At 39.1% G+C, this 15729-nt stretch overlaps 1 protein-coding gene across 4 annotated transcripts in view; it reads left to right on the top strand.

The window, feature by feature from the left end:
- Window positions 1-15729, top strand: part of kiaa1549la (KIAA1549-like a) — a 106520-nt gene that overhangs the window by 43544 nt on the left and 47247 nt on the right. For 3 of the 4 annotated variants that reach the window (XM_054775925.1, XM_054775926.1, XM_054775927.1), the window contains exons 3-8: window positions 2345-2386; window positions 2969-3805; window positions 4812-4927; window positions 5814-6036; window positions 9329-9462; window positions 10324-10492. In XM_054775925.1, the coding sequence (XP_054631900.1) occupies window positions 2345-2386; window positions 2969-3805; window positions 4812-4927; window positions 5814-6036; window positions 9329-9462; window positions 10324-10492 (1521 nt within the window). The remainder of the gene's footprint in view (window positions 1-2344; window positions 2387-2968; window positions 3806-4811; window positions 4928-5813; window positions 6037-9328; window positions 9463-10323; window positions 10493-15729) is intronic. The other variant, XM_054775928.1, reaches the window with a different exon arrangement.

Genomic DNA, 15729 nt, shown 5'->3' on the forward strand with positions numbered 1-15729 from the left:
TGTTCAAAATCTGGCTATATCACTATCATCCAAATTATTATTATTATTATTATTATTATTATTATTATATTGTTATTATTATAATAATTATAACATTATAACAACGACAATAATAATAATAATAATAATAATAATAATAATAATAATTATTATTATTATTATTATTAGGAGTAGTAGTAGTAGTAGTAGTAGTAGTAGTAGTAGTAGTAGTATTTTTATTATTGTGCCTGTTGTGAGATAATTCAAACCTGCAATAAACAGCAGAATTATCTCACAACAGGCACAATAATAAGAATACTAATAATAATACTAATAATACTACTACTACTACTACTACTACTACTAATAATAATAATAATAATAATATTATTATAATTATTATAATAATAACAATAATATAATAATAATAATAATAATAATAATAATAATAATAATAATAATTAGGGCTGTCAAATGATTAAAAAATGTAATCAGAGTAATCATAGTTTTTAATTAATCATGATTAATCACCATTAGCAACTATGTCTGAAATATGCCAATTTTGGCTGTATTTAATTAACAGGAAGATAAGGATTATCTCTCTATATATATTATCTATATATTTGTATGTACAAATATACAGCTCCAGATAAAAGGAATACGCCAATCAAGCTAAAAGATAACACACACGTCTAAATCTATCTTTCTATTTGTCTAACACTAGTCTCTTTAATAGTAGCAACATTTAAACCGTGTTATTATGAGCAATGAGGGATTGCGTTCAAAGACATCACGTAATTTAAGGTAATTTTACTTGTTTTCAGTGTATTTTCCAGCATACTTAAAATTGTACATCCGAATTAAGAGTGAGTGTTAAGAATACCCACTTCATGTTTTTCTTTATCTTCCTGTTTATTTTGACACGAGTACTACAAAGCCGTTTTTGTGATGTTCGGAGTGTCCCTGAATCGCATCTCGCGTTCTTGTAAGGAGAATGAGTGTCGTCCCCAGGATGAACGGACTAGAGACGTGTGTGAGTTGGCGATACGTACAGTATGTGGTGTTGGAATTGTACTCTTGATGTGTTCAGGTCAGAATGAAGTTATAAAAGAGCGGCAGACGCTTTGTGACTGCCTGAGGACACGCCACTGTCATTCTGTCTGCCATCATAACAGAGAGGCGTGCTTGCTCTGGTGCGCATGCGTTAATTACACATAATTAATTAGATAAACCAGTTAATTAAATAAACGCCGTTGGCGTGTTATTTTTGACAGCCCTAATAATAATAATATTCGGAATACTAGAGATCGACTGATATGGGTTTTTCAGGACCGATACCGATAGTAGTTAAGGAGGCAGATGACCGAAATTCAGTAAAAGTGTAAAAATTGGTGTAAAAATGTTGAATAATACAAAAACACTTAACCTCGTTTAACTGCCTAAAGCATGTTTATTTAACCAAAGAAATAGAAAAATAGATCCAGAAGAGCATGGAGTTCCTAGACTCAGAAGCATCTCTTAGAAGTTGAATAAAAACTGAAATAAATAACTCCCTGAAATGTTTCCACGGTAAATAAAGTAACATTCATCTATACATTTAGAGCAGACGATGATGCTAATGTCAGCCTACATCTTAGCGTAGTTCCCTGCAGCAAAACAAGACTGAACTGAATTTCTTACTCTCTCCCACAATCACACACACAGGCTTCTACAATCTGATTCACAGACGTATCGGGAGGTACTACGAGCTAGCAAAGCTGCCGCTTGTGTTTACTTCGCTCTTAACGTTACGTTGTTGTTGTAGTAGTCGTGATCTGTAGATTACATACATTACATACATTCTCCCCATTGCTAATATATAGTCTGCTGAGCCTTTAGACAGAGCCAGACGGGCGGACTAATGTTATGGTAAACTAGCTAACCAGCCTCCACCTTGGCGGGCTTCCCTCCAATAAAACAAGTGAAGTAAGTTTTTCAGCACTCTCTCAAACACTCACATACTTTAACTATCACGGACTGTTTCGACTGTGGACATTATGAGCAGCTTTCTTTAAAGTAATTCACAGATATGTCGGGACGTACTACCAGCTAGCAGCGCTGGCGCTAATGTTCACTCCGCTCTTACGTTATTCTGCCACACACTGTAATATCAGTAGTAGTTGTGAGATGTAGAGCACTGGGATTTCGAGACAATTTCGAGAAAGTTTTCTGCATTTTTCCTTGACATGTGTGTTTGCTCTCAGTTCTCTATACGAGAAAACTTTCCTCCATCTCCACCTCCACCTGTGTGTGTGTGTGTGTGGACAGCGTCCGCTTCAGATTAGCTCTGTCACTAACGTGTGCTGTGGCTTGCTTAACCAATCAGATGGCGCCGTGGATGGAGCAATGCTGGAGACAGCAGTGGAAGGTGAGAGAGAGACACACAGCTACTCTGAGCCGAAATAACCCAGTTTTAAATTGATTTCTTGATATCGGCCAGTCGGATTTAAATAAAGGCTGATACCGATATACGTCAAAATTCCAAATATCGGCACCCACGGGCTACTGTTGCGGCCGTAACCCATGCCAACCAAAAACTCAACCCTGATCTACTCCTGTCTTCCGCACATCCGGAACACATTTACTCCAGCACACACGAGCATGAGTTTTATTTGTCTTACGTGGCTTATTTTTTCTGATTCTATCTACTATATTGGGTAAAGTGTTAAATAGTGGCATTATTTCCATTAACACGTTTAAACGCAGGGGCTGCACGGTGGCCTAGTGTTAGCATGTTGGCCACACTGGCAGGAGATCGGGATCGAATCCCCGTTGGGCATCTCTGTGTGCAGTTTGCATGTTCCCCACCGTGGTTTTCTCCGGGTACTCCGGTTTCCTCCCACAATCCCAAAACATGCATGTTAGGTTAATTGTCAACTCTAAATTGTCCACTGGTATGAATGTGAGCGTGAATGGTTGTTTTTAACACGTTTTAACACTGTTGATGCAGATGCTGTCCAATCTACAAAGGAATCAGCGAGCAGCCTGCCAGCCTGGGATCTGCCCACTGTTCCAGAGTCTCTCTTGTCCACAGCGGGTGACCATGACATCACACTTCCTGACAATGTCACCAGCCCTTTCTCCACTCACCAATGGAATACCACTGTGCCCGTACACACCAGAAACTCCACTCAGACTACAACTACTACAAAAACTACCACGGACACGCTGTCGCCCACCACCGCCTCCACACACTCTTTACCATCAAACACCATTCCGAGTGTGACGATAACACAGGTGTCCACTGTTGCTCCACCCACCGCAAGCTTGGACAGCGTTACTGATGGCACCCTGCGGGTCGAGACACTGACAACAGCGAAGCCCTCAGTAACCACTTCGACTGTGAGCACCTCTGCTTTTACAATGCCAGCAGTGACCACAAACATTACTGTAACAGTCTCCCCAAATACTACAGCTGCTGTAACCATGCAGCCGTCACCAAGCCTCAAACTAACAACAGCAGCTACAACTCAGCCTGCAACAACAACCACTACTACTTCAACACCGCCAACCACTACAACTACACCCGCCTCATCAACCACAACCACCCCCGCTCTAATAATCACTACCACTACACCTACACCTACAACTACTACTCCAGCCACGACCACCACTACTACTACTACCATAGCAACCACTACTTTAAAAAAGGTACTTCCTACCACCTTGTTTGTCCCAGTCCAAACTGTACCACCAACAGCTATGACCACAGAACTGCCAAGCAGCACCATTACAGAGGAAAGTCCTTTGCCATGCAACATCACAGAGAAGTACTGGGTCAAAACAGGTAAATAACCTTCAAGTTGTTGTTTGAATATTAACAATAAGCAATGATTTAAGCAATATCAGTCATCTATCTACATTGTCTTCACATTCGACTTATTTTGTGAATTACTCACCAAAGTGAAACAACTGAATAGGGCATGCAACTAACAATTATTTCCTTAGTCTATTAATCTGAAGCTTGTTGTTTCGACTAATTGAGTCATCGGTTAGGCCAGGGGCCTCCGAAGCCTCATGTGGCTCTTAAGGCTCCTTGTTGCGGCTCCCTTTGCTGGGGTCGTGATTTTTTTTTAACACTGAAGTAGGGGAAATGTGTGTTTTCGAAAAGAATGTGAAAGAAGACATGTCTGCTTTCTGGAATGACTAAGGAAATTAACAAATATTGACATATGGGAGGCTAACATTTTTTCTTATAATAAACAATTAATTGAATACCAAAATAGTTAGATTCATTAGTTATAGCTATAGATAATACAATGAATTAGATAATTGATTATTCATTAATTTTTGCAGCTCTACAGTACAATTGAATTATATGTTCCTACTTTTAGGGGGTAAATTGTAAAAAAAAAATAAAAGTTATTACATCAGGTACTTTATTGCTGTATTGAAATAATTATTATACACTATAAGGGTGGGCTTCAACCATGCTCTTATAAAAATGATAATGAAGTTGTGATGAACAGGTAGGGTGCCATTTCAGCGGCTCAGACTCAGTGTACCTATTATGGGACCAAGATGTAATTACATGCACTCAGATTAATTAAAACATGTGCTTAAAGCAAGGGCAGATTTTCCCAGTGCATGAAACAATTAAAAAGATGATGTAGACTGCAAAATGCTCTGTTGTAAAATAAATGCTCTTTTACCCTGATTGCCAGTGGGCCTCCTCGCTGAAAGGACATGCAGACAGTTCTCACAGTTCAATTTCATGTTACAAAAAGAAACAAACTATCGTGCGTTACAGATTATGCGATCACACTGCATTTTCCATGTGCCTTTCTCCGCAGTTTTGTCCATTGAGATCCAAAAGAACCGACTTGATCTGGTCCTAAAACAGAATCTAGCTAAAGGATTGAGTCATGCCCTGCAGAGAGCCCTGAATGACTCCACTGCTTATGCACAGGTCAGTCTGTCCTGTGCAGTCGCATTTACTATTAAACAAGTCAAGAAATAATAAACACTGGTAAACAGTCAGGAGCCAGAAGTTAAGATCTACAGTGGGAAATATTGAAAAATGTATGTGGGATCAAATCTGGGAATATATTTAATAGTTTTCATATTGGGAAACCTTAAAATAAACACACACACACACACAATTTGACTTTGGAGGATACCTCAATGAATAGTACTGCCTATAACATACCAGTTAATGTCACTAAATATAAAATCACAAACACAGCAGTCAATTTTGTAAAGTAGGATGTGGCAAATGAATTGAGGTCAGAGACAATCACAGTGATTGATCAATTATTAGCTAATTTCCTTCAGAAACACTAAATAAGAAATGAAAACGATGAAAATGTTTCCCGCCACGGAACTGATCAGTAACAACAGTCACAAATATGTATTATTAATTTAATACGCAGCCCTGATTCAACTGAGCCAGCTAAGCAGCAGCTAATTTGACATTCAGCCAAGAGGGGGTTGGCCTGGAATATTTTTCACTGGCCTATGTCTGGGTTACAAATTGTTTTTCTCTCTACAAAATCTGCCAGTTGCTGTGCCTACTAGATGTTTAAAATGTCAGTTTTGAATCTTAAAGGAATAAATGGGTTGTGTTGCCTGTGCTTTTTTGAAATGAAAAAGATAATAATAAAAAATGATAGGCCAGCATATTGCTCTTACGTGCTTCCAAATGTTCAGCTGATCTGTTTAACTGTCACCCGTGATTTAAATAACACAACATGTTAGCTTTTTTATTTGCTACTCTGCACAGACGAAAAAATGCCCGTGCTGAGCTTTTGCATGTACTTTGGAACCAAGTACCTCTCTCTCTGTCTCTCACACAGGTGGAACGTGATGACTGCAGCCCATACAATGTAACACTGGGCTACTATGTGGCTGGTGTTAAAACTGTCTATATTTCTTCATATGTAGCTGAGGCACTCAGTGTGTATGGTTTTGATAAGCTGTTGTCTGACATCAGGCAGCACACGCCATTGGTTAAGGCTGTTCTGGTCCCCGTGGCAACCTGGATGCCCACGCCAAACATCCACCTGCAACTGAAAACAGGTACGCTGCAAAGCCACGGCCACACATACTTGTGTATAATTAATTCTATCAATATTATATACCCTTTTTCCATTTTTCATGAGCTAAACTCAAAGATGTAAAACTTTTTCAATGTACACAAAAAGACCTCTCTCTCTGAAATGTTGTTCATGAACCTGTCTAAATCTGTGTTAGTGAGCATTCATAATTCATCCACCTCACAAGTGTGGCATGTCAAGATGCTTATTAGACAGCATGGTTATTGCACAGCTGTGCCGTAGGTTGGTCACAATAAAAGGCCACTCCAAAATGTGCAGTTTAACTGTATTTGGGGTAGGGTCCAGGGTGGGTAGGGGGGTCTGAAAACCTGTCACTATCTGATGTGACCATCATTTTCCTCAAATACCCTATACGCCAATCCAGAGCATCCCAAACAGGCGTCCGCTGATACCATGACTCCACCGCCATCATGGGCCACTCAATTCACAAAACAGGTGCATTTTATTGATGGCATTTTGAATGCACAGAGACACCGTGAAGAGATCCTGAGGCCCATTGTTGTGCGGTTCATCCATGACCACCACCTCAAGTTTCAGTGTAATAATGCATGGCTCCATGTTGCAAAAATCTATAGATCTTGCATGGCCAGCATACTCACCAACATGTCACCTCTTGAGCATGTTTGGGATGCTCTGGATTGGCTTTACTGACTAGTTTTCTGACCTGGCCTTCTGGCCTTTTATTGTGGCCAACACCTGTGCAACAATCATGCTGCCTAATCAGCATCTTGATATGCCACACAGATTTAGACAGATTTGTGAACAATATTTGAGGGATAGGCCTTTTGTCTACATCAAAAACGTTGTACGTTTTTGAGTTCAGCTCATTAAAAATGGGAGCAAAAACAAGTGTTGAGTTTATATTTTTGTTTAGTGTACAATATTTAGTAATGTAAGGCATTTAGCTCACTGATAGTTTTTCTTTTTTATGTTGTGAACTGAATTATTTAAGATGAGCTAGCACACAGGTGTGATTGTCTTTTTCCCTCCATTCATCATTGTTATTGTGCCTTTGTTCTGGCATGTACTTGGCTAAAATTATCTTATAGGTAGGTGTTATAGTTCCAACAGTTTTTTGTTTTTTTCCAAATCCACAGCATTACTTGTGCATGAAAGTAAAAAGACAAAAAACAGCGAAGGCATGGCAGAAAATATTCCAGTGGTAGACCAAAGGGATTCTGCAAGTGGAGAATGGTAGAGCAAAGACAAAAATAGGATTTCCTCATTACGTACCTGCCCTGTCTTTGATACACTAAATCCAGTACAAACCCTCATGATTGCAAAGCAAAGGGAAATTGGTCCATTCAATTAGTTAGCTTTGTAAGAAAATGCATGTCTACATGCCTTACGGAATCATAGAGTCTAATGGGATGGGGATCAAGATGAAAATCCATGTGATTATCAAATTGGTCCTGAGCAAATTGGCACTTAAAAGGAGATGTACAATGCACGTGTTCGTCAACACACATTTTACCAACATTCTCCATCATCCTTGAGCTTATTTAACAGACTTGTTGTGATGCTGTTTGGTGAAATAAATGTGTTTTTGTGATTGGCTGTGACTGAATAAAATTAAATGTAATTTAAAAAAAAAGTGATAAAATCTAAAGTATAAAAAGATGCATTATATAAAGCATGGATTTAAACTTTGGGAAAAATGACAGTGGGTGAACTGGAGGACAATCCATAGGGTTCACGGAATAGTTTAATAAGAAAATAATTTGATCGAAAACGACGTACTCTCCATCAACTTTCAGGTATATGATTTTGATCATGTCTCATACTATACTATCATAGTCATACTGTACTATCCAGGGTGTCTTAGAATAGTCGACTATTCGACGATTTAATTCGGAGGAGTCTGATTTGATGATCAATTTTGCCGTTGAATGTTATAAAAATGTCATGTGATCAAATATGTACCATTCTGACTACATGAGGGGTGACCACGGCTGATTCTGAGCATACGTTTTTGTAAAGAACGTCTTTTGTTTTTGTTATAAAAAGCCTATTTTGATACAAGAACAGACTAATTTGTGTCAATAAATAATTGAAAATGGCATGTGTGTTTGACAGAAGACCTATACTTACCACGCATGAATAAAATCACCTGCTTCACTGGCATAATCCAAAGGAGCTGGGGTGAGGGCTAGCTTTGAACGCTAGCAAGACCGTCAGCATCGGCAGAATTATTAGCTCATAACGATGGTTTACTGTTGGCATGAAACAGGACTGATGTTAGCGCTCACCTTTTCATCAGAAAGCTTTACCCCGGTCTTCAGGAGCACAAACCCTGTATCTTTTGCCAGTACCAGTCTGTCCCTAGTGTTTTTCCTGGAGAGAAGTGGCTTTTTTGCTGCCTTTCTTGTCACCAGGCCATCTTCCAAAAGTCTTCATTACACTGTGCAAGCAGATGCACTCACGCCTGCCTCAGTCATTCCTGAGCAAGCGCTGCATTGGTGGCGTCCAGATCCCACAGCTCCTGTGCTCCCCTCATGGAAGTTCTTGATGATCTGATAAATGATTGATTTAGTTGCAATATTCTTGCCGATGAAGCCCTTTTTGTGCAAAGAGCCAATGACTGCACCTGTTTCCTTGCAGGTAACCATAGTTAACAGAGGAAAAAAAAATATTTCAAACCTTTTTAAAACTTCCAGTCTGTTATTCTACCTAATTCAAAATGACATAATAATCTTCAGCCTTTGTCCTTGTCAACACTCTCACATTTGTTAACTAGAGAACTACTTACATGATGTCAGCTGGTCCTTTTGTGGCAGGTCTGAAATGCAGTGGAAATTGTGTTTTTGGGAATAAGTTCATTTTCATGCCGAAGAGGGATTTTGCTATTCATTGCCGCTCATCACATCACTCTTCAGAACATTTTGGAGGATATGCAAATTTCCATTATAAAAACTGGCTGAGCTATAAATGAAATACAGAGGATATCTCATTTTATCAACCGCAACACAATCTGCATAAGATTAGCAACTGGGTCAACCTTGTTTACGTCTGCATGTGTTGCAGATTATAAGACCAGTGAAGCGTTAATCACCAGTGTTTGAATTGATTTTCCTTTTAAAGCTGAGTTTATATTGAAATAAGGTATTTACTTCAGGATTAGGGCACATGTTTACACTATATCACTTTCATTAATACCACATTCATATAGCTACAATTGTTGGGATTTTTAAAAAAGAATCCAATCCCAATAGAAAGTCTTTCTTGTCACTTACCTATTCTTCTCCCTTCTCTAGTGTTGAGGTTTGTTGGCCCGACAGACAACATCTACTCCTGCAGTTTTGTCCAGATGCTGGAGCAGAGGCTGCAGAGCGCCTTCGATGAGGCTCAAGACAAAGTGCTAGAGACCTACAGCAGGCTCACTGTGGAGGTAGTGCATGGATTTGTCGTGTATATTATTAGTGGTGGATGCCAATGAACAAAATGCATAATAAAGAATTATTAGGGACTTTTGCTGAAAGTACACTTTTGCTGATGCCAGCCACAGCTCTGCTGATCCTTTGCGTGATTGTCCCAGTTTTAATTCTCACTCTCTGCAAATTCTATTGTAAAACAAAGGAAATTGCACATCGGCAATTCATTGGTCCGGGTTTTACGCCATGTTCTGGAGTTTGCATGTTCTCCCTTTGCTGCTTTGGTTTTCTCTGGGTGGTCTGGGTTCCTCCCACATCCCCAAAACCTACATGAACCATCGGTGTGAACTTTGTTTGTCCGTATGTGCCCATACAGGTGTATTTTAGCCCATCCTTCTTTGAATAAACAGTCAACAATCTTTGCTCCTTCATGTTCTCTGCTATTCTTCCCTCGCTCTCCTTTCTCTATCATCCCTCTGGTTGGCACGAATATACATAGACACGCAAGCAGTGGCAGATATAGGGGGCATTTATAATTCATCTTCTGAAATATTTACACACATGGAGCCATCTGATAGGAATTCCTAGTATCATCCACTTTGCTGTGGTGACTCAGTTTCACTGTTCCCAAGCAGTACACAGGTTTTTTATTATGGGTGAGGGGAACAACATTCAGAGTGTCATACTGTGTCTGGAGCTCTGTTATGCATTCTTTATGGCCATCATCACCATTTTGTACAATACCATTACATGCTTCTCTAGAAATGTATATATTATACATTAGTCCATTGCAGCCTGTTCATGTATGCAGTTGAATAATGAATTAGGAGATTTAAATGATGCACATTGAATTCAATTATCCCATTTCATTTCATCAGATTCAAAGCGTGTCCCAGGACCTGGGATCTCCATCAGTCTCTCTCGTGTACGTCGTGAAGAATCAGGACACAGAACTGAATGGAACCATCTCAAGCGGCCTCCTCAACCAGTTGACTGCTGAGCTGGTCGGCTACTTCTTGTTCTACCCACCCCTGGTTATTGCTGAGCGTACGTAAACACACAGTTCATCATTGGAACATGTTTGACTTGTGCAGTTTTGGCACATTGAGCCTGCAATTTAATAACCTCCATTTCAAGGGAGACCTGGCCAAGATACAAAAAGAGACAAAAGGGACACAAATATATATATATATATATATATATATATATATATATATATATATATATATATATATATACCCTTGTGAACATCAGTTGACTTTGTTGCTCCAAAAATGGCAAGAAAAAAGGGAATTCGGGTTTCGCCTTGCTTATAGCAATGGCCCAAGCTGCTGCCTTGTCCGTGAACAAACTCGTGATAAATGCTACGTTGGAGTGGTCCGAAGCCTAGGTGCCAGGCTGCTGGTCAGATACCAGGAAGCATTGAAGGAACTGTGGAGGGCTTATAGCGACTACTCTAGGAGAAGGAGTGGCCTCTTTCGGTAGGCCATGAGCCAACACATGCTCAAGACGCTAGTCTAGTGCCCCCATAATGGCCGACAAGGCCGTAATGGCCTCCATGATCTCCCGTAGGGATTTCTCATGGTTGCTCACAAGCTGACCCTGGTGCGACAGGGCAGACCGAAAATGTTCCATCTCTGCGGGGTCCATCTTGGCCAGATTGTTCTGTCACAAGTGGCGCAAGCTAGTGTATGGAACCCAAGATGCAGAGAAGACAACAGTGGTAGTAAACAAAATATTTGATTCAAAAAAGATAGCTCCACAGGAGTTCAAAAGACATACAAAAATGATACAAAAAATGGTACAGTCCAAAAAGACAAAAATATCAGGCCAAGCCACAAAAAGGATAAACGGAAAGCGCTGCTGGAAAGGTAACATCAGGAAGAATGTACAATACAAAACTAAAGGTACTGCTGAAAACCAAACAGGGAAAAAATATATAATACACTGCTCAGGTATAACAAAAAAGACACTGCTGAAAACCAACCAGGTAACTTTACTCTTAGCTGATGAGGCTACAATAACCACTGCCAGAACTACCAAGCAGGGAGAGGTACTCACAGCGACAGGTAGGTAAGTAAGAGGCAAGAGCATCGGTGATTAATGGTGCAGACAAGTCTAAACACCTACATGAGGTTGAGCTGACAAATCTTAAGTAAAATTGATCAAAATCTTCTGCTAGGCCATGAACAAGTAGCAAAGGTGTTCAAAGTGTGGCCCAGGGACCATTTCTTTTACAAAAAAAAACACAGAGGGTCCATGTAATGACCAGTGCAGTCTCCTAAAATGTAAATTCCAGGGGAAGTAGACACTGCAGTGGACATTTCAACCTGAAGAATTTTTCTCCGCTGCATTTTGATAGAGACAAAATGTCACAATCCAGACATCTAATTTGGTCATATGTATGAAAGGTCACACATTGTTGTGCAAGAGAATAAGCTCCTCATTTATGACTATGTGGCCTCCAACCACTTTAATTAAAATTGCTTGAGGACATTTCATTGTTCATTCATTACTCAACTGTGGGCACGGATGCTCAATAATTAATGTTTTTTTATCAAACATAAATAAAAGTGAAGTGCTCAGTAGTCATTTATTTGATGGACCTCTTACCACCCACTGCAGCACAGTTGATGCATTGCTGATTAATTCCTCATTATTCACAGTAGATTTGAGGATAAAAAGTCACTTCTTCTGTAAAAGGGAACATGGTTCGCCAGAGGAGCAATATATTGTACCACGCGTTGACCACCAAACTGAAATTTAGGGACAGTGGGGCCTATTCACAAATACCTGCATGGTGTTTCATAAGTTTGTCTGTAAAAAAAAACAGTAGTATAAGTCATTGCAGAATGAAGAATGGTAATTCACATCTGTGGAAGCACCTGCCATTGATACTCAGTAGCAGATACTTGTTTGTGTTTTACCTTTTACCGTTTTCTAACATGCATGGTTATTGGTAGGGTTAGGTGTCGTTTACGTATTAGCTGATATCAATGCCAAATCAGTAATTTTAAAACAGTTCTGCTGCTTAAAAGGTGCCCAAACCAGTCCTTAAAAAAGGAAAACCTACACGTTTGGTCCTAAAACAATGTCTTTTTCTTCTTACAGAATTTTGTAACAAATTTTGTAATTTTAAATGCAAATTTAACAGACGAGTCATGTATATACTTCAATAATATAACTAAGTACTAAATTCACCAATATGAAATAAAATTCATAATTATCACAGAAAAGCCAGCAGTGACATACAACACAGGGAATGTAAAAAAAAAAGCAAGATTTTATGCTATTTTAAGTGCATACATTCTACAAAATCTTGACATTGATAATTGATACACAGTGTGTCTGTGTTTGAATAGCATTGCAGCTGTGCTAGTTAATCCTACATACAAGGGTTGTGTATTAATTGAGCAAAATGAAGATACTTACAAGATGTTACTTGCACAACATCACCGTCAACCTTGTTGCAGGTGATGCAGTCTGTATCTTTTGAGGTGACGAACCACCAAACTTGAGCATTTCAGCTAGGTGCTCACTGTCGTCTGTGCAGGTGAAAAACTCATGTCAGCAAAACACTGTTACCACAGTTGACTCGCCAGTACCTATACCTCATTTTTACCCTAGCTCATTTCAGTGCCATTATATTACTGTAATAGTGTAGAGCAGCGGCCACCAACCTTTTGCCCAAGATCCCTAGTCTCAACCATGAACCTAAGCAAGATCTACCGGTACATATATATTATATAACATATCATTGAACATATAATACAAATGCTAACATATTATTTTAGAATATATATATATATATATATATATATATATATATATATATATATATATATATATATATGACATAAGCTAAAAGTATGTTGCCCTCATAGGTGATTTGATCTGTATTCCACAGCCCACCCCCTTAATTCCATCTTTGAGCTTTAAAAGGGCAAACAGCTGCACAGCTTCTACCATCCGAATCATGCCAGAGGCAGTCTGCTGTTCATGGCCCTTGAATGAGCTAATTTTAGCCCTGAAAGATTAGATCCGTATCTGTTTCTGCATTCTGTCAACAACATACAGTGCAGGCCCAAACATCCCCTCCACATTGATATCTTATACTGTATATCTTAGTTGGCTACAGTCGTATCGTCGTGCCTCCTTTATCGCAGTGAATTGTTTCCAGAGTGATAAGTGAATGTTTGCGAAGTAGGATTCAATATTAATACCTGGAATATTTTTGTAGTTAGAGCATAGAAAACCTGTTTATGACTTTCTAGATATATTCTTTCGACCATTAGTAGAGCCCTGTAACATGAAATAACACCCCATAGTCACCTTTACACTCTTCTTATTCTTTGTTTACACCACATTGCAAATGTGCAGGCTACGAGATCACTGCAGGGACACAAGAGACAGCAACGGCTTTAAGCATAGAATGCTAGCGAACTAACTACAGTCAAACCTATCTATAGCGGCCGCTAAAGGGAAACGGCAAAAGTGGCCACTATAGACAGGTGGCCACTATAGACAGGTTGGTGGCCATTTTGAATTTGTGCGCGCACATATTATGCACAAAAATGAAAAATGTTGTGTTTAAAAATAATTTTAAAAATTAAAATCAAAGAAGGTAATAAAATTATAAAAATATAAGTAGCAGAGAAATATTTTTTAAAATTAATTTTATCACGTTTGGTTTCTGCTGTCGAAAGCTTGACCCCTGGTATGCAGAGACGAGGCGATGGCGTGCAAAAATAAGGAATCTTTAATGAAACCGGCGCAGGTATTCACAAAAAGACTGGAGCAAACCAAAAGAGACAGAGGGGAAAACGCTCTGTTGACACATAAACAGGTAGGTAAATCTAGGTAACAGCTCCGGTGAGGAAATTACAGTAGTTAGCCTCCAATTTGTTCATTCTAAGCTTCGTGTTAGACATGCCGTGGCTGACTTGATGTGGTGTTCATGTAATGTAATGTTATGTCATGTCTCATCTATGTTTTGTGTCATTACTGATGCCTAGTGACCACAATACTATACTATACTATACTATACTATACTATACTATACTATACTATACTATACTACTATATGACTTGTCTTTCAATATATTTTGACTAATAACAGGCCATAGTCAACCACAAAACAGCGATCATTAATTAATTAATTATATTTTGAAAAACCGCGAAAGGGTGACGGATAGGGTTGGGCATCGAGTTTTGACCGTTGATGGGAACTGGGACTAACATTCCCATTCTCCCGGGATCGTTCAAATGTTTTTGTTTTGACTCCTAATTTTGATGCCCACTTTGCCAACCGGAAGAAATAGCAAATAGACGCGAGCAACAACGAGGAAGTTGACGAGCACCAGCGAAGAAGAAGCGGCTAAAAAGTTTGGCTTAACTTCATAAAAAAGAGCGGTCGGCTCAGTGCAACATTTGCAACACAGTGATATCATGCAAAGGCGGGTGCACAATCAATATGATTAACGTTCACACATTCATGGTGTTGAAATAACAGAATACCTCTTCTTTGATGCGCTACGTCGGACTTCCTCAGAATTAAGGAAGTCAAACAATAAATGCCATGGAACTATCTTCTCATCCAATTAATGATCTGAATCTTATAGGAAACCCCTAGTTTATCTATGTATTATTTCTATTTTTTTCTTGTTTAGCATTTATTTTGTTAATTATGTATAAATTCATTTCCTTATTTCCTTTCTGTTTTGCAGCAGCCTGTCCCGGCGCTATTTCATCCTGGAAATTTACTTGAAATTCATGCCATATTTGTTGTGTATGTTTACTTTTGTGTAAATGAAAAGAAAATGTTTTTAAATGTCAAAATAATGGTCCCCTCGGCAACACAAACTCGGCGTAAAACATCCAGTAAGTCTGGCCATCAAAATAAAAGCACGGCAGTACTACATGAACGGTCAAGCCACACGAGACATTCAGTCCACACTTTTTACTCAGAAAAGGGGCTGGCTACTTTTGCTTGGCAGCGTGTTTTTCAGAGCAGCCCTTTCTTATTTGAAAAGAAAAAACTCACCAGTAAAACCTTACAATTAGGTATACAAAATTACAGTAGTTAATGAGGAATGACCATAACCCTAACCACTACTCATTAGTTCCTTATTAGTTCCTCAGTAAGTACTCTAAATGTATTTGCCTTAGTTCCTCAGCAACTACGGTACTCATTACTTCCTTAGCAATTGCGCATTCGGGCACCTTAGAGGGAACATTGCTGCCCAGTGCAGTATTAAAGCTATTTTAGCAGTATGAATAGCATG

The sequence above is a fragment of the Dunckerocampus dactyliophorus genome, chromosome 5, assembly GCF_027744805.1.
Source record: "Dunckerocampus dactyliophorus isolate RoL2022-P2 chromosome 5, RoL_Ddac_1.1, whole genome shotgun sequence".
Classification (NCBI taxonomy): Eukaryota; Metazoa; Chordata; class Actinopteri; order Syngnathiformes; family Syngnathidae; genus Dunckerocampus; species Dunckerocampus dactyliophorus.